This window comes from Panthera leo, chromosome D4 (assembly GCF_018350215.1).
Source record: "Panthera leo isolate Ple1 chromosome D4, P.leo_Ple1_pat1.1, whole genome shotgun sequence".
Taxonomy (NCBI): Eukaryota; Metazoa; Chordata; class Mammalia; order Carnivora; family Felidae; genus Panthera; species Panthera leo.
The window spans coordinates 82,275,514-82,300,377 of record NC_056691.1 but is presented as its reverse complement, the minus strand read 5'-3'; the positions used below and the strand labels follow the sequence as shown (position 1 = coordinate 82,300,377).

The window sequence follows — 24,864 nt, the reverse complement described above, 5'->3', positions numbered from 1 at the left end:
GTGCCCACGCTCCAGGGAACAAGTTCAAGGGAACAGCATGAAATTCAGCCCCATAGATAGGTCATTAGCAAGGGCAGAGCCTTAAAAACCAACACCTCTGTTGTGTTGGGGGAGATTGGGACCAAGCACCCAGAGTAGGTATTAAACACACCCAGTCACCCTTCATGTGCCCATCATCCGGTCGTGTCCCCATCCCTGGGCTGTCCTTGAAAAGGACGAGAGAGGAGGACAACATAGGGCTCCCCAAAAAGTGGCACTTTTATTTATTGGGGTTCTGTGTGTCTTAGGAGTCTGCAAGGACATAGGTTTGTCAAATCCCTGATTTAATAAAGTAAAGAACCAAAGCACCAGCTGTGGCTAAGGTGCTGGTACCGGATGTTTCCTCCCCCACCTTCCCAGGAGTCATAGTGGAGAAGGTTGGGGGAAAGGTCCCACCTCCTACAGGATAAGGACTCATCAAGCCCCTTACCCTAGCGTTCAGGGCCCTTCCTGTCCCAGCCTCAGCTGAACCCCTCAGTCTGAGCCGCCCACATGCTCCCTTACCCCTCATCACCACGCGGTTCTCCCACAGATTTGATCCTGTGCCTCTGGAAGCTGCCTGAGACCCCGAGGGGAGCCGGGGAAAGTCAACCGCCAATCTAAAACTGGGAGGGGGTCCCTGGTCTTGGCACAGGAGGTGCTGGCCAAGGAAACAGGAGAGACAGAAGGGCATGTCTCCAGGTCAGGGACAAAGGGACTCCGTGGGGCTGGGAGGAGGCCCGGCACTGGGGGCCGGGAGGGTGGGTGCTCCTCTGGGATCAGTGTGATGACATTACCAGGGAAGGGACCGACTGGAAGGAAAGCAGTACATTCTTCCCCTGTGTCTGTGTCTGTGTCTGCAGGACCAGCCCCGACACAAAGAGGCCATGCCAACATTTGCTGAGTTCAGCAAACAACTGGGAGGCCTTCCTGCGAGTCCTGAATCCACTGCCCCCAGCCATTTAGAGAGATGACTGGTCTGTAGGTGAAGGAGTGGCCTCACCAGGCAGCTGTGACAGGGGAGTGCTGGCCCTGGAGAACCAGAGGTGGTCAGGCGGGACGTGGCGGGGGGCGGGGGGTGCGGGGGGGAGGCAGAAGTTTTGCTCCTTTATCCTCTGGCCCGCTTGCAGGCCCCCGGGAAAGCCCACCCCCAACTTTCTCTCGGCTCCAGCCAGAGGGACAAGCCTTCCTGAAAGCTAAAAGGGTGACCCAGACAACCCAGTAGCGCACACCGTCCCGGGCTCTTTCCCCGCTGTCATCCACTGATCCTCACCACAGCGCTGTGAGGTAGGCGGAGGCCACAAGGTGGGACGGCTGGGGGCAGCCCGTCCTCTGCTCCCGCAGATCCGCCCTGGCTGTGGTCCGACTCTGCCACACAGCTGCCGGAAGGAGCATTTGTCCTGGGAGCCAGGGGCCGCTGGCTGATGACCACCCTCCTTCCGGTTTCCCAGTTGCCTCCAGGTTGGGGACAGCCTCAGACATGGGAGAAGACGCCAGAGCTGGGGGGTCTCGGTCCCTGGGCAAGCCTTGGCCTGGCCTCCCGGAGAACACGTACTACCCCTGCCCCAGGGCTGCGAAGGGTATCCCCGCTGCCCAGCCGCACCTCTGTGGGGCCTGCACCCACTACACGGTCCTGCGCGCCCACAGCAAAGGCACGGACAGGCCCACAAGCCCCATCCAGAACACTCTCACTGGCATCTGCAGATCAGCAGTCCCCAGGTACGTGCCCACACGCACTTCTGAATGCACCGTGTGCACCTGCGTGTGCCCTTCCCCGGCACAGCAGTCCGCCTGCCGGGGCAAGAGCTGGCAGGTCCGATGGAGACGTCCACGGCCTTGCCAGGCCCCGGTCTGCTTCCCTGAGTGCTTCCCGCGGTGCTCCCCTCTCCCGTCCACAAATGGGGCGCAGGCAGGGGCTGCCGGCAAAGGTGACACTTGCCCAGCAGGTCTCCCAGGCTCTCCAGCAGCTCCCCAAGGCTGGTAAGAGGCCAGCCACTTCCCTGCAGGCTCCTGGAAGCGGCTTCCTTGGGTCCTCAGGTAGGCGCACCTCGCAGGTGCCAGAGCCCGCAGCCAGGCAGGCCTAGATGAGTCTCTCCTCGGGCGGCACCTTGAGGACACTGTCCATCTCCAGCCGGGCCCCAGCCACCTCCTGCTGGCTCGGGCTGTAGGTGCCCTCTGACTGGCGGCGCTTCCTGGCCGCCAGGATCCCTGAGAGGAGGCCCAGGAGGAGGAGGAGGAGGCAGGCGCAGGCCGCGGGCACCGCCACCTCCAGCAGCGGGAACGGCAGTGGCAGCGGCAGGCTTTTCTGCAAGAGACCAAGTCACCAGGCCTGAGACCGGGGAGCAGGAGGGTGCGAGCCTGTGCGTGGGGTTTTATGTGACGCTTACAGTGGTCTAACGGAGGGGGAGTGAGGACACTCCCTCGTGTCCCTAAGGACAGGAATCTTTGCTTTATTTTGTTCACCGGTAAATTCCAAGTGCCCAGAGCAAGGCCTGCGTGGTAGCTCTTGGTAAGTACTGAAGGAGAAAACAGGGGCTTTGCCCAGATTCCCCCACACGACTAGCAAGCCAGGACGGCAGTCTCCTCCGTCTGCCCCCAGTGCCCATGCCGTGGCCACACCACCGTCCTTCAGTCTTGAATTCCAGCTGCAGGCCCTCCCTTGAGTGGCCAGAGATGGCCCCTGCCACCCAGCCTCCCAACTCGGCCTCCCCCTCCCTGCAGTAAACTCTTCCAATCTGAGCCCACGGGGACTTGATCCCTCCCCATCCCAAAGGGTGGTCTGGTTTTTTAGTGTCTGTGGAGACCATGCTTAACTCTAAAGTGGGAGGCCTCTCGGGAAGCGGTAAGAGAGGCTCCCCGGCCAGGTGGCCTGTGCAGGGCAGGAAAGGGGGGGCAGGCCGACCTAGCTGATGGGGAGCTCAGAATCCACCAGGGTCTGCCCAGCTAGGGAGACTGAGACCAAGCTTTAGGGAGCCCAGAAGACCTCTCCATCTCCAGTCACAGACTGCCAGGATGCCACCATCAAAGATTCTACGGGCCTGGAATTGTTAACCACCCCCCCCCCCCACCTCCCACTAAATCACCAAATTCCTGGATTCTGGAGCCTAAGAGTCTCAGACTCCTCGGCCCTCCCTCTGTCCCGTGAAGCCTCTCAGCCCATTGTGACCTGCATCCCAAGTCCCGGTACCCAGCCCTGAATGAGAAAAGGCATCCAAGGCTGTAGAGAAAAATTCATAGCAGCCCCGAGTGGGCCCTCACCAGCCTCCACCCCTGGGCACTTCTTGGGGAGCTGTAAAGCCATCTCCTCCCTTGGCCCTGGGAGGAGGGTAGGTGGAGGAGACAGAGGCCGTAAAGCTCAACTTGAAAGGAAACATTCCCCAGAAGCAGAGGGGATTTGCGGGTTTATGACCCGGGCTGCCAGAAGCCTGTGGAGATCAAGGCTCCTCCCCAGGCCTCCCGGCCTACGTCTCTCCCATTAGCACCCACTGTGGGCTCACTGCCCACTGGGCCTGTGGCACCTGTTCCACCCCTCGGTGGGGAGGGGGTTTAAGCTCAAGCGGCCTGCTGGGCCCCATCTATTGGGCCCCTCCTCAGCTGAGCCGCCCTGCGGTCACGGGCTCTCTTAGGCAGCAGAGCCTGCTCTGGCTCAGAATCCTGGGCTCTCCAAATCGTCCTGCTCTAGAATTCTGGCACACAAACCACTGGAGATTACAGGCTCGTGTATCGGCCAACTGAAATCCCAGAATTCCAAGATCCTGTGGGTCCCGAATCCTGATCCCCAATAGGACTTGGCCGTGCCCAGCCGTTTCCCTGCCAGTCCCCAGAGGGAGGGCGGGCCCCCCAGGCTCTCCCCACTAGTCCGTACCCCAGGACAGGGTTGGTCCAGGAACAGTGGGCCGTACATGCTCTCCGCACCACCCCCCATCCCCCAATCATCTCGCTAACGTCCAAGACAGGACACCCCCCAAGCCCCTGTAGCATCACTCACCACCACTTCACAGAACTGGCCTGAGAACCTCGCACTGCAGATACATTCATACACCCCACCGGCTGCCCGGCAGGTGCCCCCGTTCAAGCAGGGGTTGGCTTCACAGGGGATCTGACATCTGGGAAGCGGAGAAGGTAAAGGCTGAGGAAGCTGCCTTGTTCCCCTGTCTGCTTTAGCTTCTCAACACTCCCCCCACCCCCAACCAATACACAGGTGTCCATCCGCTGTCCCCATGGGCTGTCCCTGCCAGGTGACTGAAGCATACTGGGACCTCCACCACCACCCCCCTCTGCCCCAGCTCGTGGCTGAGGATGACTGGCTCCATCGGAAGCACAGGGCGGCTGCCCAGGCGTCCTGATGCCCTCTCTGCGGAGTGGGCCCAGAACTTGCACCTGTCCAGTCTCCCTGGGCGACCCGAGGCAGGCAGGCTGAGGACGAGGCTCTAAGAAACACCACCAGGCAACTACTTCCCCAGGTGACAGCATAACAGAGGACGGCCTTGGAAAGCCCAGGAGAAAAGCACTCGAGTGGCAGAGGTAGGCTGTCTGGCACTGTGATCACAGTGAGGGGTGGGATGGTGAGCAAGGATCCACACCCCACTTTGCCTGCCCTGGTTGGAGGGCATCCAGGGGCCCACCATGCCCAGCTCCCAGGCCCCCGGCCCCCAGACCCACCTCTGGCCAGCAAAGCCCTCCTGGCAGCTGCAGTTGGCAGCCCGGGGCCCACCCTCACAGGGGCCACCATTGAGGCAGGTGAAGTTCAAGCTGCACGCCTCTGGCAGGACAGGCAGTCTGGGGAGAAAACACAATGTCTACGCTGGGGGCGGCATGCGGGGGACCTGGCCCCAGCCCCTGAGGCTACAACAGGCCACTGGAGCCTCTGTGTTCTGAGCTGTGGAATTCGGGGCCCACCTGCCACAGACTTAGTGGTGTCTGAGGTGGAAGGGATGGGGCATAGGGTGGTCCCCACCCCCAACATAGTGCACAACCTTCAGACCCTGGATGGGAACCTCTCCCCACAGAGAGAGTCCTTTGAGAAGCTGATGACATGTCAGGACTCTCCTTGGAACAAAAACCATGTTCCTAAACGTAAAATTTGAGCCTGGGGAAGGGGGAAGTCAGGCCAGACAACCCTCCCTAAGCTTGCTTCCAAACGGAGTAGGGAGTCGAAACCAGACTGACAGGGGGAAGTGTCCAACCACCTCTTTCTGCCCCCGTCATCATCCTCAGGGGACTAATGGGCACGAACGTGAATGGTGGGAGGCTAGGCAGGAAAGCCTCCAGGTGTTCTTCCAAACCTAGCCCTGTGTTCCCCCTGCACCCCCAGACGAGAGCGTTATTTATCTCAAATTCAAACTGTTCTGGGTCTTAGCTGGCAACCCTAGGGGCCTGCTGTTCCCATTTCACAGATGAGGGCACGGAGGCTCCGAGAAGGGAAGTGGCTGGCCCACGGAACCAGAGCATCGGCTGGGGGGGGGACTTCGGCGCCCCACCCGGCACCCCTGAGGGCCGCACCCCCACCCCCACCCGCGCGGACAACCCACAGGGCCCCTTGGGCCCAGGCCGCGCCGGCCCTCCGCACCTGCAGCGCGGGCCCACGAAGCCAGGCGGGCAGCGGCACTCGAAACCGCCGTCGGGGCGCGAGTGGCAGCGGCCTCGAGCACAGGGCGCCGAGCGACACGGGTCGGCGCGGGCCTCGCAGCGCGGGCCCTCCCAGCCCGGGCCGCAGGCGCAGGCGAAAGCGTCGAAAAGGTCTCGGCAGCCGCCGCCGTGCAGGCAGGGCGAGGGGACACACACGCGCGCGCCGTGGCAGCCGAGGCGCGGGGCCGGCGCCCCGGGCCAGGCCGAGAAGTGCTCCCGCGAGCCGGGGGCCTCGCCGGGCCGCGGGGACGCCAGGGGCAGCGGGAGGCCGCCCACGGCCACGCGACCCAGGCAGCCGGTGAAGTTCTCGGCCAGCTGGACGAGCGCGGCGCCCGGACCGCGCAGGAAGCCCAGGTCGCCGGCCAGGCCGCGCAGCGCCACGGGCGTCGCCGCGCCGTCCAGCCACAGCAGCCAGCGCGACGCGGCGGCCTCCGGGCGCTCCATGGCCAGGCGCACGCGGTGCCAGGCGCCGTCGGCCACGCGCGGCCCTGACGCCGGCAGCACCGCCCCGGGCAGGCCGCGGCCGCTGCGCACGCCCGCCGCCAGGGAGCCGTTGCGCACTGCCAGCCAGACGGTGTGGGCGCCCGCGGCGGCGCGCAGCAGCCCGGCCTCGGAGTCGCGCGTGCGGAAGGCCAGCGAGAGGCCGCTGAGCGAGCGCCCCGACGACGCGTTGTGCCCGCTGAAAGCGACGGCGGGGCCCTCGCGGAACGTGGCTTCGGCCACACCTGCGGGGAGAGGGAGCGTCAGGGAATGCCCTAGCGGCCTCCACCCGGGCCCAAGCACCCGGGTGAGAGACCTGCCGTCCCCACTGCCCCTGCCCATCTCGAGGGGTCACACACACCGGCCTGTCATCTAATCCCAGGAACTACCCCCCCCCCCCCCCGGCTGTGGCTTCCACCCACTCATAATTCTGTACCTCGGAGAACCAGCTTCCGGCTGTGCTGGGGACACCTGCCCCTACCCTACCATGGCCCACCCTACCCTCCAGGTCACAGACCAGGCAACAGTTATGCCTCAAAAAATCTGCCCCCTTCCCTCCTCAGTGTACTGGCTCTGTCTCATCACTGAGGCTATTCACTGCAGCATCTTCTTTAAACGCAGATTTTTAAATGCTGATCATGCATTTTAATAAAATGCAGTCATCTCTTTAAAATGCTGATCATGTCCTTCTCCTGCTTAAAACGGCCCCATGGCTCCCCACGACCCTTGGGAACAAGTCCTGAGCTGCCTGGCCTAGTTTTCAAGGCCCCTCCTGGCAATAGCTCCACCCCAACACCTGTAACTATGTTTCACTTGTTCTTATAAACCCCAGGGCCTTTGCGGGTGCTATTGTCCTTCCCTAAAATGTCCTCCCCTGTGCCCAGTCTTGCCCTTGGAAACCTGGTCAATGCTGTCTTCCTCCAGAAAACCTGTCCCTCTGCATGCAGCGGCCTAACCATGCTGGGCTGGGGGTGTTGGCATCCTGGTCCACTATGTGCCCGCAGGGTAAGGGTGGGCTCTAACTCAGCTTGGGTGTCCGGGATCCAGCATGTGGGCTGCCCACGGTACACACTCACAGACAAAGCCATCGGGGACCTCCTCGCAGGTGGCAGGCGGGAGGCAGGGCTGGCCAGGACACCACAGCCGCTGGGCACATGTTGGCCCCGTGAAGTTGACAGGGCAGGTGCAGTGGAAGTCATTCCAGGTGACGAGACACATTCCACCATTGAGACAGGGGTCAGGCTGCAGAAGAATCAGGGCAGGGATTGGCTCAGGCCTGGGGGCTATCACCACCCCTCCATAACCACTACAGACACATTAACTCCTCACAGACAATTAGAGAGGATGTCACCATTGTCCCTATTTTACAGATCAAGAAACTGAGGCTCAGAGAGGAGAAGCCACTTGCCTGACTCATCCAGCCAGTAAATAGAGGAGCCAGAGTTCACACTCCGTCTATTCCAAGGCTGGTGCTTTGTTCATGGACCCAGGGATGTCCCTGTCCCCCAGGTAGCTCCTACAGAAAGGCTCAGCCAGCCCTCTGCCTGGGCCCGGGTGTCTGTCTCAGACCAAGACTGGGGAGGGAGGTATGGGGACCACCAGAGGGCGAGAGCAGCTGGGCCAGAGAGAATAATGTGAATCCAGTCTCTAGCAGTGGTGACCTGGTGCTTCACCTCCTGCCATTTTCCTCACCAGTAGAAGGGGATGCTAACCCCGTGATGCACGACAGACCCTGGAGAAAGGGACCCACCCCTTTCCCCAGGGAACTCACACTGCATGTGTCCTCGGAGACGCAGCCCATGGTGAGGTTCCAGGACTGCCTGCTGCCCAGCTCGCCGGGCTGGCTTGAGTTCCCCGGCAGCGGCGGAAAGAATGGGAGGTGGAGGTCATTGAGTCGCAGGTCCTGGAGGCAGCCTCGGAAGGGCCCACCCCAGGGCTGGGCGTCCGCAGGGAGGAGCCTCCCACCCACGTGCACCTCCTGCCCCAAGCCCTGCAGCTGGTCAGGCCCGAAGCTGAGCGTCACCAGGTGGCGGAGCCCATCATCCCAGCGCCCAGGGAGCACCAGAGCGGGCCCGCCCAGCACCTCAGCCTGGATCTGGCCCTTGCTCAGGAATACTGTTAGCCCAGCTACTGAGTCATTGGCAAGTTGGAGCAGCAGGCCAGCAGGTTCCCGAGTACGGAGGAGGAAGGACACGGTGAGGTTGGGGCCTGGCAGCTGGTGGAGCAAGAAGGAGGCAGAGCTCAGGGTGCCCCCCAAGCCAAAGGTGGCAGCAGGAACCTCTGCGGGGAGAGAGGGTATCAGGTGAGAGGCCTGTGAGCGAGGGGAAGGCATACTCTCTGCCCCAGGGTCCCCCGGGCTTATTCCTCACCATCAGCACATGTAGGACCACTGTAGGGCCGGGGGCATTTGCAGTGGAAGTGAGTCCACAGGTCCACGCAGGCCCCTCCATGGGCACAAGGCGGAGGCTGACACTGTTCACGGCGCTCGCAGCCCAGGAGGACATTCTTGCCGAGATCCTCAGGCAGCAGGAGGTGACCGTCCACACGCACGTCCTGGAGGCAGCCCTCGAAGGCTGCGCCACCCAGCTGGGCGGAGCAGAACCTGGCAGGCGTCGGGGCCGCGGAAGCCACGGGAGCTGGGGCCACAGGACTGGAAGCCACACACAGCCGGGCAGGGCAGTCCTCATGCCAGAGCCGCAGCTCCAGGACCCCCGGGCGGAGCGAAATCTCGGCTTGGTGCCAGTGGCCATCATTTAGGGCCAGGTCCAGCGGCCCCAGGGGAAGCACGGTGGCGTTGCCATGGCTCCAGAGTGTGGCCTGAAGCGTGCCCCCCGCCAGTGCCAGCTCCAAGCTGTCCTGAGTGTCAGTGCGAGTGGCCAAGGCACCGGCAGGTAGTGTGGTGCGAAACCTCAGTGCCAGACCCGGGGGACCTCCAGCTGGCACAGAGGCCCGCACAGGGCTCCCAGCCACCACAGAGAAGGTGGTGTTCTGGCCACAAAAAGGTCCGTGGGTACCAGGTGGGCAGCGGCAGGCATAGCTATGGAGCCCAGACTTGAAGATGGGGATGCAGGTGGCAGCGGGTGGGCAAGTGTGGCCCTGGCAGCCGGTGAGCCGCACAGAGCAGTCGTGCCCGCCCCAGGTCTCCGGGCACCAGCAGGTATAGCCTGCCACGGTGTCATCACAGGTCCCGCCATGGAGGCAGGGCTCCGACAGGCATTCGTCCACATCTTCCTGACACGTCAGGCCTTCAGGAGAGACCAGGCCAAGGTTCAGCACTCGAGGCAAGAACCACAATCTTGATGCAGAACTTACACACATTTTGGGACAGGGATCTCAGCACCTGTCAACCAAACCAATTCCCAATTCCCAAAAGATTTCTCATGGTCTCCTGAAGTCCCTGGAGGCAGGTATCTAAGATGCCCCTTCCCTTACCATGTCTGGTGGGCCTCCATGCCCCGTGGATTCAATCCCCTAAGCACTCTCTGTCCCCCCCCCCCCCCCCCCCCGCCTTTCCCCTACTCCACCCGTCTGCCTCATCAGCTCTGAGGGCCACAGTCTAGTGTCCTCTACTTTGCCTGCCTTCAACCACCCCTACCATCCATCTCCTGGCCTGGCCAGATTCCCCTGCTGCTTAAGGTTCACTCACTCACCTTGACATTCCACATCCCTCGGGGGCTGGGCCCTCCCAGGCCCTCAAGTCTCAACCCTGCTCCCCACACACCTCCAACTGCCTGGCATTTCCTGGACAGCATTTCTCTGGGGGCTTTGCTCATACTGTTCCCTGGAATGCCTCCGCCTCCTCCTCACTGACCCTGCCTTCAAACTCCTATTCACCCTGCAAAGCCCAAATTCAAAAGCCCTAAGGGGCTTTTTCTCTGATTCCCAAGCTATTGTGTCACTCCCGACTCCTTGCCCACCCCCAGACACAGCTCCCCAGAACCCTGTACTGAAAGTATCTGTTTCCTCAGCTGGGATCTCCTCCAGGGACCTGAATATGTCCTTGGTGCCCAGCAAGGGGTCTGGCACAGCTTTTGTGGACAGAGTGCCAGATGGAGGAGGGAGCGGGGGTGGGCATATGCATCCAGTCTTCAGTCCCCAGTCCCTCTGCCCCCAGGGCCCCATGCTGAAGTGGCCACATCACCCTCCCCTCCAAGAGCTCCCACACGAGGTGCTCTGGTCCCAGTTTGGGTCAAGAGACCACAGCCCAACCCCAGCTCAGTCAGAGCCTCCATGAAACAACCAAGGCTGGCCCTTGACCCGACCCATACCCCCGCTGGAGGGGCCCAGGCCCAGAAAAGCCACCAGGATTTGAATCCTGGTCCCAGTCGGCCCACAGACACCACAGCCTCCTGGGGACAGCCGGCCACACCTCACCCTGTCCAAGGCCCTGCATACCTGCCAGGAGCCACAGGCCCCCCAGGAAGGTCCACAGAGCCCGCGGCCCCATTGCATTTTCCCATGGATGGCCGAGACTGGTGGGTGGGTGCTGAGCCCAGGGAGCAGAGCTCCCCGCCTGGCCAGCCGCCTCCTTCAGAACCGCCTCAGGAATGCCAGGCACTGGCCTCCCCCAGGCCAGCACGACCCAAAGGGAGGATGAGGGTGGACAGTGGCAAGCAGCACAGCCCTACAGCGGGGTTCCCCCGCCCCGTCCCTGACCTCAGACCTGACCTCCCTGTCACCCGTCCGCTGAGCTCAGCTTGGGGAGGAGCTGGGCTTTGGCTGACGCTGGTGAACCTCGGGAAATGACACCCCCTCTCTCAAGCATCCATTACTTCATGTGTAAGAACCCTACCTCACGGGGGTGGGGTGACAAGGAGGGAACGAAATGCACAGAAACGCTCTTCAGAGGCAGCGTGTGCTGGGGGGGGGGGGGGGGGGCAGTGTGTGCCAGGGGCCTGCAAGGCCACTGCTCCCGGGCAGGACTTGGGAATCTTGGCCCGCGGGGCACAGAAGACGGGCTTTGAGGGCACCCGGGGGTGGTGGCCACCCCGGGGGTAGGGGACACCGAGCCCAGCATCTCTGGGCAGCTGAGGTGGGAGGGACGGTAATCACCACCTCGTTCCCCTGGGCAGGGGAGCCAGTGCCCAGGAAACCTGCCAGGGAGAGGAGGCAGTGTGCCCAGGCAGGAATGTGGGCCGGTGTGGGGGAAGTGTCACAGGCATTCCAGAGGGGGCAGGGACACTCAGAGAGTGTGTGAGTTCTTCGGGTTCACCAGTATCTGCGCAAGGGTAACTGTGTGTCTACGCATCTGCGGTACCCGAGGCAGGGAGACGCTTTCTGCAGCCCAACTCCTGCCCCATAGGCAGCAGCTCCCCAGAGGTCAAGTGGTGATGCCCCCCTTTACCTCTTCTGTCCTGGCCAAACTGCTGTCCTCTCCCTGCAGGCCTGTCGGCTTCTGCCCAGCCCTTGGATGCCAGGTGTCTAGAGTTCTCTCTGCGCATGACTGCACACATTCTCCCGGACAGCCTTGGCCACCCGTGGCCCCAGCTGCCACAATTGTACTCCTGACCCTCAGTCTCTGGCTTTTCCCGGGCCCCAGTCCCAGGACTGCCAACCCCCACCCAGGCTCCTCCCTAAGGGCGCTCCACAGACACCCGGACTCAGAACGGACAAGGCTCACCCAACATCACCCAGGGCAGAAGCAGCCAGCATTCCTGACATCTCCCACTCACACCTGGACTAACCCCTAGGGCCGGAAGAGTGTCCCTCCTAAGGGTTCTCAGTCCAATTAGTTTCCTCTGCTTTCACCTCCAAAGCCCGGTCAGTCCCCACTCAGCCCCTCTTAGCTGTCACCTGGACCCCCACACCCGCCTCTTTCCTGATCTCCTCATCCCCATCAATCCAGCCTCCACATATCAGCCAGAGGAACCTTCTCACCCCAGGCCCGCCAACTCTGCCCTGGCTCTGCCCCGGAGCCCAGCCCACCCCCAGGCACCTGTGTAGCCATCCGGACAGTGGCACTGGAAGCCATTGGGCAGGTCCTGGCAGCGGCCTCCACTGAGGCATGGCCGTGAGGCACACTCGTCCACATCCACGTCACATTCGTCCCCTGCAAGAGGGCCAGCCGTGGTTCCCACCTGTGCCCTCAGAACCAGACTAGATTTGGAAGGGCCCATTTCAGAGCTATGGAGACTGAGACCCGGCAAGAAGTGCCGACTCAGGCAGGTGGCACCCTGTGTGGCAGGGCCAGGCCTGCATCCGGACACCGAGGGACCTGCTTCCCTGGAAGGGTGTAGGGGGACTCACCCTCAAAGCCCGGAGGGCAGCGGCATAGGAAACCCTCAGCGTGACGGAAGCTGAAGGTGCCGGGGAAGGCAGCCTGGACGCCTCCGTAGAGGGCTGGGTCTGAGCGCTGCAGGCACTGTCCCCCATGCTGGCAGGGGCCCGACGCACACTCGTCCTCATCCACCTCGCACCGCTGGCCACTGTAGCCTGGAGGCACACGTGCGCGGGCAGCCCGTCACACGGTGTCACCGGGCCGCACCCCACCACTGGTGCCAGGCCAACCCGGGGCCAGGCTGGGACGACAACTCAGAATAGGGGCACCAACGGTGAGGGAGGGATGCAATGAGGAGGGTAGGGACGACCGTGGCAGCCCTCAACAGGGTCCTGTTACCATTATTAGCAGCACTAGTGAGCACTTTGCACCTGTCGAGGCTCCACGGGCATTACACCTTTCCCTTCCTCGCAACCATGCTAGGAGCAGGTGCTGTGATGAGCCCTATTTGGCAGATTACTGCAAACCTTGAGTTCAGAGAAGCTGCGGTCACCCTCACACCCTCGGAGGGCAGGTGAGCGCAGGCGCACACCGGCCCCACGGCCCGGGGCCGCGCCCGTGCGCCCCAGCACGCGCACGCACCTGGCCAGCAGAGGCAGCGGAAGGTCCCGAGGCCCTCGAGGCAGGACGCGTTGTTCGCGCAGGGAGCCGACGCGCACTCCAGCACCTCCTGCTCGCAGCGCGCGCCCTCGTAGCCCGTGTCCGCGCAGTCGCACCGGAACCTGGAGCGGGGAGCGAGGCCCGGCCGGCCCGGACTGAGCACTACGGCACCCGGGGCCCACCTGCCTCCACCGCCTTCCCGCCCCGCGCAGCCCCCTCCCACGCCTCCGTCCGCTCACCCGTTGACCAGGTCGTGGCACCGGCCCCCGTGCGCGCACGGCTGGCTCTGGCACTCGTCCAGGTCCAGCTGGCAGCTCGCGCCCCCGTAGCCCGGCGCGCACACGCAGCGGTAGGAGCCCACGCCGTCCAGGCACGAGCCCCCGTGCAGGCAGGGCCCCGAGGCACACTCGTCCACCTCCGTCTCGCAGGTCACCCCTGGACAGGGCCGAAGACACAGACAGACGGATGGACTCCCAGAGGGAGGTCGAAAGAGGCCCAGGCAGGCCGCCCTGAAACCAGCTCCAGACAGTTACAAGGAGTGGAAACTTGAGGCTCCAGAGAGAAGCCGTTGGTCCTTTCATCTAGAGCAGGTATTTCTTGAGCCAGCAGTGGCAATGGGGTAGAAACCAGACAGACGTCCCTGTCTCCTGAGCCCACAGCGGTCTAGCCGGGGAGACGGTGATTGGGCCAGTATTACATAGATGAGGACTTTTAATTGTGATAAACTCGGCAATGGGAGCGTGCTGGATCCCAAAAAAGCAAGAGCCAGGGTTTTGGCCTTGGGTATTGGGAGTCAGGGAAGGCTTCTTGGAAGAAGAGCCCTTTGAAAGATGAGTGGCACGCACTACATTGGGATGGGGCTGTGATGGCAGCTGGATTCCAGGGTGGGGAACTGGTCAGGAGTAGCTTAGGGCTGGGGCATGATGCCCTCAGGAAGGGGAGCATGGAGGGGCAGGAGCAAAGGAGAGAGGGGAGGAGGCGAGGCAGGGGTGGAGGTATTGGGGCATTGGGGGCCCCAATCTGGGCTTATCCTAAAAGTTGGAAGCAGCTGAATCACCCGGTGCTGTGGACACTGTAGAAGGCTCACTCTGCTGGCTTTGAAGAGCGTGTAGAGAGGGCCTCCATGGTGGAGGGACGTGCCCCTGCGAGAAATGCTGGAGTGACCAGCCTCTCCTGGCTCCCCCTGTACCGTCTTGCTTCGAAAACTGCAAGTCCTGGGAACCCCCTCAGTCCGAGCCAAAACTGAGACAGTTGGCCAGGGACTGGGGATGTGTGGAGATAGAGGGAAATGGAGAATTTCGGGGTCTGGGGATGTGCCACCTGAGTTCATCCAGGAGCCCACATGTCATGATAGACTCCGGAGGCCCTGCCCCCTGCCCCCTAAGCGGGGTTGGTTCTGGGGGGCCAGGAGCCCAGCTGGCTCCAGCTGGAAACGTCCCCCCTTCCCAGCTCAGTGAGCACAAAGCATGGCCCCTCCTTCCCGTGACCCCCTCACTCCTCCCACCCCAGTCCTACTCCCACCCTCCCTGTGCCAGGGGGAGCCAGGCCCTGGCCGCCTGGAATCCCAGCCTCCCCCGCCTGGCTTGGAACGGAAGGAGGAGGAGAGAAATGAGTCATGGCAGACTCTGCCCCCACTCACATCCACAACTGAGCCAGAAAGTGTTCCCCCAAAGCGCCCGAGCACCGCACATCTGGCACACGCACACCTGCTAACACACCTACGTTTCCCACAAATACCTTCAGGGAGCCCAGACACCCCGCAGATGCTGGCAGACACACAGGCCCTTGGCGTGACCTCCCTCCCACACACACAACTGATACTCCAGACACCGAGACTCTCAAGTGGTGAGAAAGACACATGGGACCCGTTTCCAAAGTGCCGAGATCCATCTCCCCTGGAACCCAGTCCCTCTGGCCTGTACCCCTTGCTCCGGGGTGACCTGAAACTGCCTTCTGCCCTCAGAGCGCAGTTGTCTGAATTCAGGGCTGACATAGAACCAGCAGTGTCTATACTGCAGGCTCCCCACTGCGGTATAGACTGCAGCACCAAACTGAACTCCAGAAGGGGCAGTAGACCTGGCCTCTTCCAGACCTGTGCCCAGCTGCCCCCTCCCTCCTGGCTTCTAGGCAGTCACTCCAGGATGCTCCTGCCTTAGAACGCGGATGGGCCTGGGACAGGGCCCTGCTCTGGAGGAGAGAACCAGCGTGTGCTGGTGCCAGTCACTTTTCTCAGCACTTGTCTATGCGTTATCCCCCTGTGGATAGCAGGGATCCCTGGGGGTGCGTCCACAGTTTGAACAGGACCAACAGTGTCTCCCTGCTGGAGCTTTAGGGCCTACCCAGAGGGGAGGAGGGCCCACGTTGCAAGCTGAACCATACCAGGAGTAGAGACTCTAGAACCATGAGATGAGCCAGACGGTGTCTACACTACAGCCTGACACAGGTCTGGAGTGAATAGATGCTAGATATACTGTCTAGGCTTGTCCTTACTAAAACCAAACCGGGCGTACCTGCACTCCGGTCCCACCAGAGGTGCCTGGGGGTGTCTCCACCCCCCAGCGCCAAACTGAACTCTAGAAGGGACTGAAATAACATTTGGGCAGTGTCTGTTAAATGTCAGGCACCATGCGCGCTCACACGTTCGCACTCTCATCCCGAGCTGCCAGGTCAGCCCGAGAAGCATCAGTTCTGTAGCAAGACCCAGAGTGGATGTCTCTACACTAAAGTCGGAGCTGAATTCGTGATTTGACACCCTGAGCCGCTGACGGGATGGACAGGATGGACATTACAGACCTCCTCCCAGGGCGGCTGAGGCTGTTACCTGCATAGCCAAGGGGGCAGTGGCACTCATAGCGATCAGCCAGGTTGCGACAGGTGGCCCCGTGGTGGCAGGGCCGGGATGCACACTCGTCAATGTCCAGCTCACAGCGTGGGCCCTGGAATCCGGGCACGCAGTAGCAGCGGAAGCCATCGGGATCTGGGCCCTGGGGCACACACAGAGCGCCATGGTGGCATGGCTGGCTGGCACAACCCCGGGGCTCTGTGGGCCCACAGGTGTAGCCACCATTCTCCATAGCCTGGCACTCGGCCCCTGGAGCGCACGGGTCTGAGGCACAGACACTTGGGGTCTCCGATGGCACCGTTCCTGCAAAGAGAGAAAGTTGGCTGGGTGGGGGGAGCCAGGACGTTCCCCTCCCCACAACTCAGGCGCACCCCAGAGCCGGAAAGCAGCATGGCTCTGTCTGTTTTCAGGAGGATAGAGGGAGGGCCAGGGACTCTACAGGCCACGCACATCAGGAGGGTCTCCGTAGCAGAGAAATGGGACCCGGATGCCTGGCTACCCACCCCCACCCGGGCAGGATTAGAGGGCAGACCCCTCTGACTCTGGGAGCTTTGCGCTCCACTGTCTGACCCCCTCCCTGCAGGGGCCCTTTGGGGCAGGCTCTGTCATGCCCATTTTACAAAAGAACAAATTGAGGCTCCAGAGAAAGCAAAGACTCTTGCCTGAGATCTCACGGCAAGTTAGCAAGTTAGCACTGGGACGACCTTCAAGCCTGTCACATGTTTCAGCCCCCTGGGGGGAGGGGAGTCTGCTCTGGGTCTCCCTTCTGTGGCTCCTCCGTTTCCTGGGGGGGGGGGGGGGGTGTCCTCCCACTGTCCCCTCCGCCTCTCTTGCTAGGGGTCTGGCAGCTCCATCCCCGTGTGAAACCGGAGATGAAGGACTTCAAAGGCAGGGACTGTGAGCTGGGCCCCCTCCCTGTCCCTCCTTCCCACTCTCTTCTTTCCCCTCGGGCCTAGAAACCTCTCAGGGGATCCCTGGCCCTCACTGTATCTCCCCTCAGCAACTGCCTGACTGCTGGCATGGCCAAGGTCACAGGGTACAGGACAGGTATTGAGACCTGCTGACAGACACCTGGCTCAGGCCACTGTGCTGTCTCCACCATGTTAGAGGGTCACCTGCTGCTCTAGAAGCCAAGTTACTGAGAGAGCCAGCTCCCCGCCCCCCCGCCCCACCTGCCTGAGAGCCTGTAGTGCTGGATTAAGAGTTTAGTCTTTGACATGATTTCACTCATATGAGGAATTTAAGAAAAAAACAGATGGACATATGGAAAGGGGGGGTGGGGGGAGAGGGAAACAAACCATAAGAGACTCTTAATGATAGAGAACAAACTGAGGGGTGGTGGAGGGAGGTGGGTGGGGGAGGGGCTAGATGGGGGATGGGTATTAAGGGTATTAAGGAGGGTACTTGTTGGGATGAGGGTACTTGTTGGGTGTTGTATGTAATTGACAAATCACTGAGTTCTATTCGTGAAACTGATATTGCACTGTAGAATTTACATAAAAATTTGGAAGAAAAAAAAAGAACTTAGGCTTTAAGTAAAACTGCCCGGGGTTCAGATCCCAGCTCAATTACTAGCTCTAAGACCTTGAGCAAGTCATTTCTCCTACTGAGCCTCTGTCTCCCATCAGAAAAGGGATGTTAATAGGGCATGCCTCATAGAATGTGGGAGGATTCAAAGCCTCAGGTATGCAGTTGCCCGCTTGTGGGAACTCAGTAAGTGATGGGGGGAGAGGAACCACCCACGAGCAGGAGCCCCCCCCCCCCCAACCTGGGGCTCTGAGAGGTGCTCCTCCTCTGCCCAGGTTGTCATCCAGACACTAACCAGGCCTGGAACAGCTTTAGGCCCTGTGCCTCCCTTCCCCCACCTTGGTGAAGACCCCCCCACCCCCCAGATAAGGCTCAACAGCCTCTCCAGAGTCATCCACATTCCACCAGGCAGGGCCGTCCACTGGCCGACCCCCACCCTTCCCAGCCAGGGCCCAGCAGGATGGGGGACAGGGATATGGAGATGTGGACCATGGCGCCAGGGAGAGAACCTGGCTGTCAGCCCCACCCCCGAGTGCCCAGAGCACCTGGTACAGCTCAACACGGGCTCCCTCACTCCCTGACCGGGGCTCTCGTGCCCACCCAGGGCTAAGCGCGTTGCAAGGGGCAGGCGGACATAACCCTGTAGGACTCCTGCATCCACAGGCCCCTCCCCAGCTCAAGGCATCAGTCCCCAGCCCCCCTCCCAAGCCAGGTCATGTAGGTGAGGGCAGGGTGTCTGTGTCTCTCTGAGGGGCTTCTGGGAAGCTCATCCTTCTTTTTCCCACCCCAGCCACTGTGGCTGATCAGTTTAGAGCCATGTCCCTTAGGGCTAGGCTGTCTGATGGGGGTGGGAAGATGGTCTGAGGGAGGTGGAAAGATGGTCTGAGGGAGGTGGGAAGATGCCTGGATGGGGGTGGGGGTGAATCAAGCTCCTTGAGGAAAGGACACAAGTTTGGGCATCAGACAGGCCTGGCTTACGGGGTTCTAACAGTGCCACCTCATGGGGTGTTGTGAGGAGCCACTGAGGTGACCTGCGTGAAGCCTGGTGCCTGGTGAGGGCTGTGGCCATTCTGATCAGGGTCCGTCAACCCAGCACAGCCCAGGACTGGGTGACAGTAACCATAGCGCCCACTCTGAGGAGCCCTAGCTTCCGGGTCCTGCACCAGCAGGCCCTTCATTTAATGCCAACAAGGCGCTGCTCCTTACCGTGTGGCCTAAGGGACCCCCACCCGGATCTGGGGCTTTGCCCCCAGTTCAGAGCCTTCCATTTCAGAGCAGATGGGACCAGGATGGGGAGACAGTGTGTGAGGGAAATGGGGCGGGTGCTGCATCACCGTGGGGCAGGTGGCCCATGACCCCAGGAGACACAGTCCAGCCACAGGGGAGGAAGGAGCTCCTCCAGTGAGAGCCAGGTGGAGAGGGAGGGAGCTGCCTGTCCCAAAAGGCATGCAGTAGCCCCGAAAGCCTGCCTGTGAGAGACAGCCGTCTTTCTTGTGTATTCCCATTAATCTTAATTAATGTTCACCTTAGGAGATAGATGGTGCTGTTATTCCTGTTCTACAGCTAAGGAAAGTGAGGCTTGAGATGAAGTGACTTCACCGTCCCACAGCCCATAAGAGGCTGGAATCCAAACGCAGGTCTTCACCCCAGGGGTTTCCAGACCCTCCGGCCTGTGTTAAGAATACAGATTTCTGACCCCTGCTCCAGACCTGGAGATTCAGAGCTCTGGGGCCTGGGGCCTGGGAATCTGCACTGCAGCATGCTTCCTGGGAATCCTCTGCACGTCGAGGCACGGAACCGCTGACCTTAGGTCCTCTGTGTTGCAGGAGTGAGACCATAAAGCCAGACTGGCCCTGGGCTGAGAGGCAGAGAGGTGAGGGCAGTGGGGCAAAGGGGGGCCGTCCCTGAGCCAGCCTGGGGGGGCGTGGCCTGTCGCCAGGGCAACGAGGGGCCTGTGCTTATCTTTACAAATCCTTCCTGACCTCTCAGGCTGCCTGGGACGACCTGGCAGGGGAGGGATTAACTGACACATGCCCCTCCCCTTTGACCTGCTGCCCTGTCCCCCGGAAGGCCCAGATCCTGACACCAGGAAGAGAATTCTCTCCCCAGAGAGAACGATCATAATAATATAACAGCAATCATTTACTGAGCTCGTACTATGTGCTCCAGGCTGTGGTGCACGTGTTGCATCTATTATTACATTATTACATTTGATTCAAACCAGGAAAGGTGGGCCCGGGTGAGAAAACCGTCTTCCCACTCGGAGAGGTTATAAACTTGCCCCAAATCATCCCTCAAAAAACTAAGTAGATTGCCATCTCCAGACTTCTGAAAGGTCCACATCTCCCAAAGTCTGTGAAATTCCCACTTTGCAAATGCCAAATCACCAGCCATGTATTGTCATTTTAGTGCATTCCAGCCCAGCCTTCCCCAGGCACTGGAAAAAGTCTCTAAAGGCTGGAGCAGGCGTGGAGGTTCCAGGATCCGCCTGGGCAGAGCGAGCTGTCCTTCACTCAGTGCTTAGTAACTCCTACTTTACGTGTACTTATAACAGGCCTAGTGATCACTGCTGACAACTCATGGGAAGTGTTTACTCATGGGTGGATTTTGAGAAGCTTCTTGTCTTGACAAAGCAAGAAAGAGGACATTTCTTTCTCTTCTATTTTCTTTTTTAAAATTTTAATGCTTAAAAAAAAATGTTTACTTTTGAGAGAGAGAGAGGGCACCGTCACGTTGGGGAGGGGCAGAGAGAGAGGGAGACAGAGGATACAGAGGATCTGAAGCGGGCTCCGTGCTGACGGCAGAGAGCCCGATGCGGGGCTTGAACTCACGAACTGTGAGATCATGCCCTTAAGCCGAAGTCAGACGCTTAACCGACTGAGCCATCCAGGCACTCCAAGAAAGAGGATATTTCTCAGAAGTGGCCCAAGATCTTGTAAGATGTGGGAGCTTCTGACACAGGGGCAAAAACTGTCCATCTAATAATATCACTAGGCCGCGAGGACAGGACTGAATAACAGTACCATATGATACAAATACTGCCTCAGAGCCATCAGGAGAGGGCTAAGTTACTCTAACAAGACAGGAGAGTTTGGAGTACTCTTTTACAAAAAGGTTTACCCCCCAAGGCTAAAAGAGGGCAGGGGGTAAATATTTATAATTTTGGTAACAGTTATGGCAACGATGGCTGTCAGGACTCACCGCCTCCCCGCTGCCTAGCACTGGCTTTGGTCTCAGAGCCATAGGGCCGTGGAGACACTGCCCCTGTGAGGGCCAGACGGACTTGGTGAGGTTCTGCCACCCAAACAGGCCACTGTTAACTGTTAGTGGTCTCCGTCTAAAATGTGCTTAGAAACTGGGACTTCCACGCCAAACCTAGGTTGGGGAACCACTGTGTTTTCTCATCAAATTCTTGTGATGGCCCTCAGAGCTACATGGCTTGCCCTCTTTCAGCAGAAGCACGGAGAAGGGGCGTGACTTTGCACAGGCTAGCACTGAAGCCAGCTGTGAAATGCAGGCCCTGCCACACACTAGCTTTGTGACTCTGGGCAAGTTCCTGACCCTCTCTGGGCCTCATTTCCTCCTCTGTAAACTGGGGGTGTGAGAGCCGACCTCACAGGGCAATGGTGAGATTCAAAGTCCATCCTGTGGCGCGCCTGGCTGGCTCTGTCGGTAGAGCATGCGACTCTTGATCTCAGGGTTGTGAGTTCGAGCCCCACGCTGGGTGTAGAGGTTACTTAAAAATAATAAGTAAGTAAATAAATAAATAAATAAAATCTTTAACAAAAACAAAAATAACAAAGCCCATCATGTTAGTTCATTAGCACAGCATCTTCCAGGTGGCGGTCACTGATAATATTTATTCGTTGACCAACGAACCTTTACCTGGAGCAGAGGCCGTCTATCCAGCCAGTCTTGAGGTTGGTTCACATGTGTGTGGCGCCCCGTTCCACCCCTGCCTCTGTCCCACAGTCCGCCCGCCGGCCCTCCCGGTTGGAGGAGGGGCCAGACTTGGGGGACTGAACTGCTGTCCCTTTGTCAGTGGGCTCCCAGGGTGTGGGGAGGGATGTGAGAGCCCAGCACGCCCCATTGTACTCCAAGATGCTTGGCCCTCTCCACAGCAACCAGCCAGGCTTTTGTGGCAGCGTGGGCCCAGGGTGGAGGGGCTCAGCTCCGGGCCTGGCAAGCAAGAGCAGCGGAGCCAGGGGCCCAAGGGCTTCCAGAAACCCCCATCTCCTCTGGGATAGAAACTCCTTTTCAGGTGGCACAATCCCCAGCCCCTCTCCTGGCACTCAGGCCTCGGGTGCTGGTATCCAGAAACGCTCATGCCCACGGTGCCCTCACCCCAGCCTTTGGGGATCCCAGAGGAGGCCCCCCGCACAGCAATCACAGTGGGAAAGGCCGCCCCTGGGCACCCCAGCAGGGTTGTGCGGAGGTGAGCACGTACATCAGTGTCCATTTTTTCTGTAGCACCCATCTACTTTGTGTCGACTCTGCGTCGGGGTTCACGTGAACGTACATTTCAGCATAAATGCACACGTCGACACACGCACACTGGTGTGTGCAGGCGTGTGCCTGTGGACACCTGTTCATGTGGTGCTGTGTGCCCTTGTGCATGCCACACCAGTGTGCAGGTGTGTGTGTGTGCGTGCATGCATGTGTGATTTGTGTGTTCACGTGTGCATGTGTTTGCAGGTAGTCTGTCATTTTTCTGTGTGCACGTGCATATGCGAGTGCAGACATTGGAGGGCAGGGATGGATAGCAGATCCACAGACCAGGATTTCATGCCCCTCACATGCAGAGAGCAGAGAGCAGACCCTCACCTCCTCTCATGAGCCCAGATTTGCCTTAGGGGCCCAGCTCATAAGCCCCCATCCCTGCCAGAGCCTCAGTGCCCTCCACTACAAAATGGGGTCCTCGCCCTCCCCAAGGGCCCTGCAGAGAGGAGGAGATGAAGCCTTCGTGAGGCAGGCCCCGTGAATGGGGAGGAAGCCCCCAGGGGCCTGGGGAGGCTTGACCTCCCATCCTGAGAGTCCGAGGGGTGAGTCCCCTCACAGCCTCCCCTCCCACTGCAGTGAGGCCCAGGCCACCCGCCCAGGTTGGCTCCCCCTCCCTCCTCCAGCACTGGAGGCGGGGTCAGGGGACTTCCCAGGCCTGGCCCTGTAGCTATAGTGACCGAGACAAAGCGTCCCCCAGACCCCCCAGGAAGAAGTCCAGGCGTGCACACGTGAATCCATGAATCTGCTCGGACAAAAGCAAAACCGTTTGGCGAATGGGGTCGGACTTCAGGAAGCCCTTTCAGCTTGGCGTGGGAGTGCCAAAGAGGGGACAGCGGTGGGCACACATGCTCCTGAGTGCCTGGCCACCCCCAGGGGCCCCAGAGCACCCCCAGCCCCCCAGTGCAGGCAAGGCTAATACACAAATGGAGGGATGCAGGTAGCTGCCGGGTTTCCCTGATCTCCTCCTCCCCCTTCACTGCAATCCACTGGGCTGGGGTCTGCTGCCCCCACCCCACGTCCCCGTGTCCCCATGTCCAGAGCTAAGACACAGTTCAACCCACTTGACAGCTTATGTCCCACAAGTTGTGCTCGGACACAGCACACCTCACCCAGAAAGCCTCAGACAACGGCTCACCGCTCACCCGGGACAGCTCACAACTTTAACACGCCCACGGCTCGCACCCCACAGCCCAGCGCACGCTCACAGCAGACCCTGGGGTGAGGCTCACACTACCTGCAACCCCCCACACTCACAGCCCAGGACTTCCCAGCCCCAGCACCCCTCCCAAGCCGCACAGCCCATCCCAGGATCCCTTCACAAAGCCCCCCCACCCACCCAACACAGCAACAAAGTCCCAGGACGCACACTCTTCCACGCAAGTTCCGGCAGCAGCACACCCCTCTGCACCCACATCTTGGCCTGCGCCCAGCCCTGCAGTCCATCCTGGCACCCACACAGAGAGCCCCGGGGCCTGGCGTGTCTGCTTTGGGAGACAGACCCCCAGCCCCCCACCCCCCAAGGCTTGTGCCCCAACTCACCACCCAGGAGGGCCAAGGCAGGACTCAAGAGCAGCAGCTGCAGCAGGAGAGGGGCCTGGGGCCTGGGGGCCAGGGTCCCCGGCCTGGCCAGCGCCATGGCAGCACGCTCAGCTCGCGGCTGTGGGAACAGGCGGCCTGGCTGGCTCCACACCCCCCTCTCCCTCCAACCAGCACTAATGCCGTGGACAGAGGCCCGGCCCCTCCCTCCCTCTCCTCCCGCCTCCTCCCCCACCCCAGGCCCTCCCAGGCTGCTCCACTGGGGACAGATTGGAGAGGAGGGGTCTGACCCACCCCGTCTCCCCAAGCCCCAGGGCTCCAGGCAGTCCTTAGGGGCCCCTGCAGTCGGATCTGATCTCCGTGCCCCCCCACCCCCCCTCCTCCCACCTCTCAGGTCCGGCTGCCTCAGCTTCTAGGGGAAGGGGGGATTTCTGTTCTCCCCAGATGATGCCAGCTACTCCCAAATCCTAGGTTATCCCACCCTGCTGGACCCCCCTCCCAATCTCCTCTCAGCCTGGGCCTCCCTCCCCAGCCTAGGCCTGAGCATCCAACAGCCTCTCACACCTCCTCTCTGCTCAGAAGCCCCAGCCCCTCCCACCCAGCCCGTTCCCTCCCAGTGCTCCCCACCTGAACAAGGCCTCGGCCACCCTGCGGCCAAAGCCCCCTTCCCCTCCCTACACTCAGTCCGCCAGCTCCTGGGGGCTCTTCTTCTATCTCTTAATCCCATCCCTCCCCTTCACTCCCTGGGGCCCCACGCTGCCACACATAGCCCCTCATACCATGGCCCTCAGGATAAGGCCCCTGGCTCCCTCACCAGCCAAACTGAACCTTTTCTGTTTCTCCCCTTTGGCCTAAATCTTTGCCTCTGCTGTTTGCAACTCAGGAAACCTCACTGCAATCCAAGGCAGCCCATTCTACTGAATGGCAGCTCTAGCTAAGCAAACTTTCCCTCTCCCCTGCTGGGAAGTCCTTCTTGTCGTCTGACCTTACCATCTCTTGCTGCATTTGATGTTTGCTTGCTGCCGGCTGGAAAAGGGAATGTTGTTTGCATGGAGAGGAGAGGTTCTTTGGGGGACCTGGACCCGGGAATCCAAGCCATCTCTAAGGCACCACAACATCAAAAAGCAGCCCATTCTTTCCTCCCCTGCACTCAGCTCCGGGGGAGGAAGAAACTGTTGCTGAAAGGACTTTCTGAACCTAGCCACTGGCCTCTGCCAGTGCACCCCATTGGGCTCAATTCAACGACCATGGACTCTGGCCACCCAGACCTTGTGCTGGGCTGTGGGATGTGACCTGACACCCAGAGGGCATAGTCTGGAGAGACAGACCTGACTGATTGATTGACTGATTGACTGATTGATTGGGGGAGCTCAGGCTGTGCTAGCAGGTCCACAGAAGAGCAGGGAGAAGAGTGATGGCATCATATGCCACATGTGTGGCCTATGGCCCCGCTGGT

The 24,864-nt window shown here is 60.6% G+C and overlaps 1 protein-coding gene across 1 annotated transcript; it reads right to left on the bottom strand.

Moving 5' to 3' along the window:
- Positions 1–240: 240 nt before the first annotated feature.
- CRB2 (crumbs cell polarity complex component 2) lies at positions 241–23,519 on the bottom strand. Its single transcript, XM_042912617.1, has 13 exons — positions 23,412–23,519; positions 15,825–16,148; positions 13,243–13,438; positions 12,986–13,125; positions 12,373–12,558; positions 12,062–12,175; positions 8,496–9,371; positions 7,898–8,406; positions 7,203–7,368; positions 5,588–6,371; positions 4,681–4,797; positions 4,007–4,124; positions 241–2,323 (listed from the first exon to the last, which is right to left on the bottom strand). The coding sequence occupies exons 1-13, from the start codon at positions 23,506–23,508 to the stop codon at positions 2,099–2,101; spliced, it is 3,852 nt and encodes a 1,283-aa protein (XP_042768551.1). The 5' UTR covers positions 23,509–23,519; the 3' UTR covers positions 241–2,098.
- Positions 23,520–24,864: the final 1,345 nt, after the last annotated feature.

What these genes read in the sequence shown, in the direction of transcription:
- CRB2 (XM_042912617.1), bottom strand. Translation starts at nt 23,508, where the DNA reads ATGGCGCTGGCCAGGCCGGGGACCCTGGCCCCCAGGCCCCAGGCCCCT. An exon ending in TGCCACGACCTGGTCAACGG is followed by an intron (nt 13,126 to 13,242) that starts GTGAGCGGACGG and finishes TCCCCGCTCCAG; the next exon opens with GTTCCGGTGCGACTGCGCGG. An exon ending in CCGCTGCCTCTGCTGGCCAG is followed by an intron (nt 12,559 to 12,985) that starts GTGCGTGCGCGT and finishes GTGTGCCTCCAG; the next exon opens with GCTACAGTGGCCAGCGGTGC.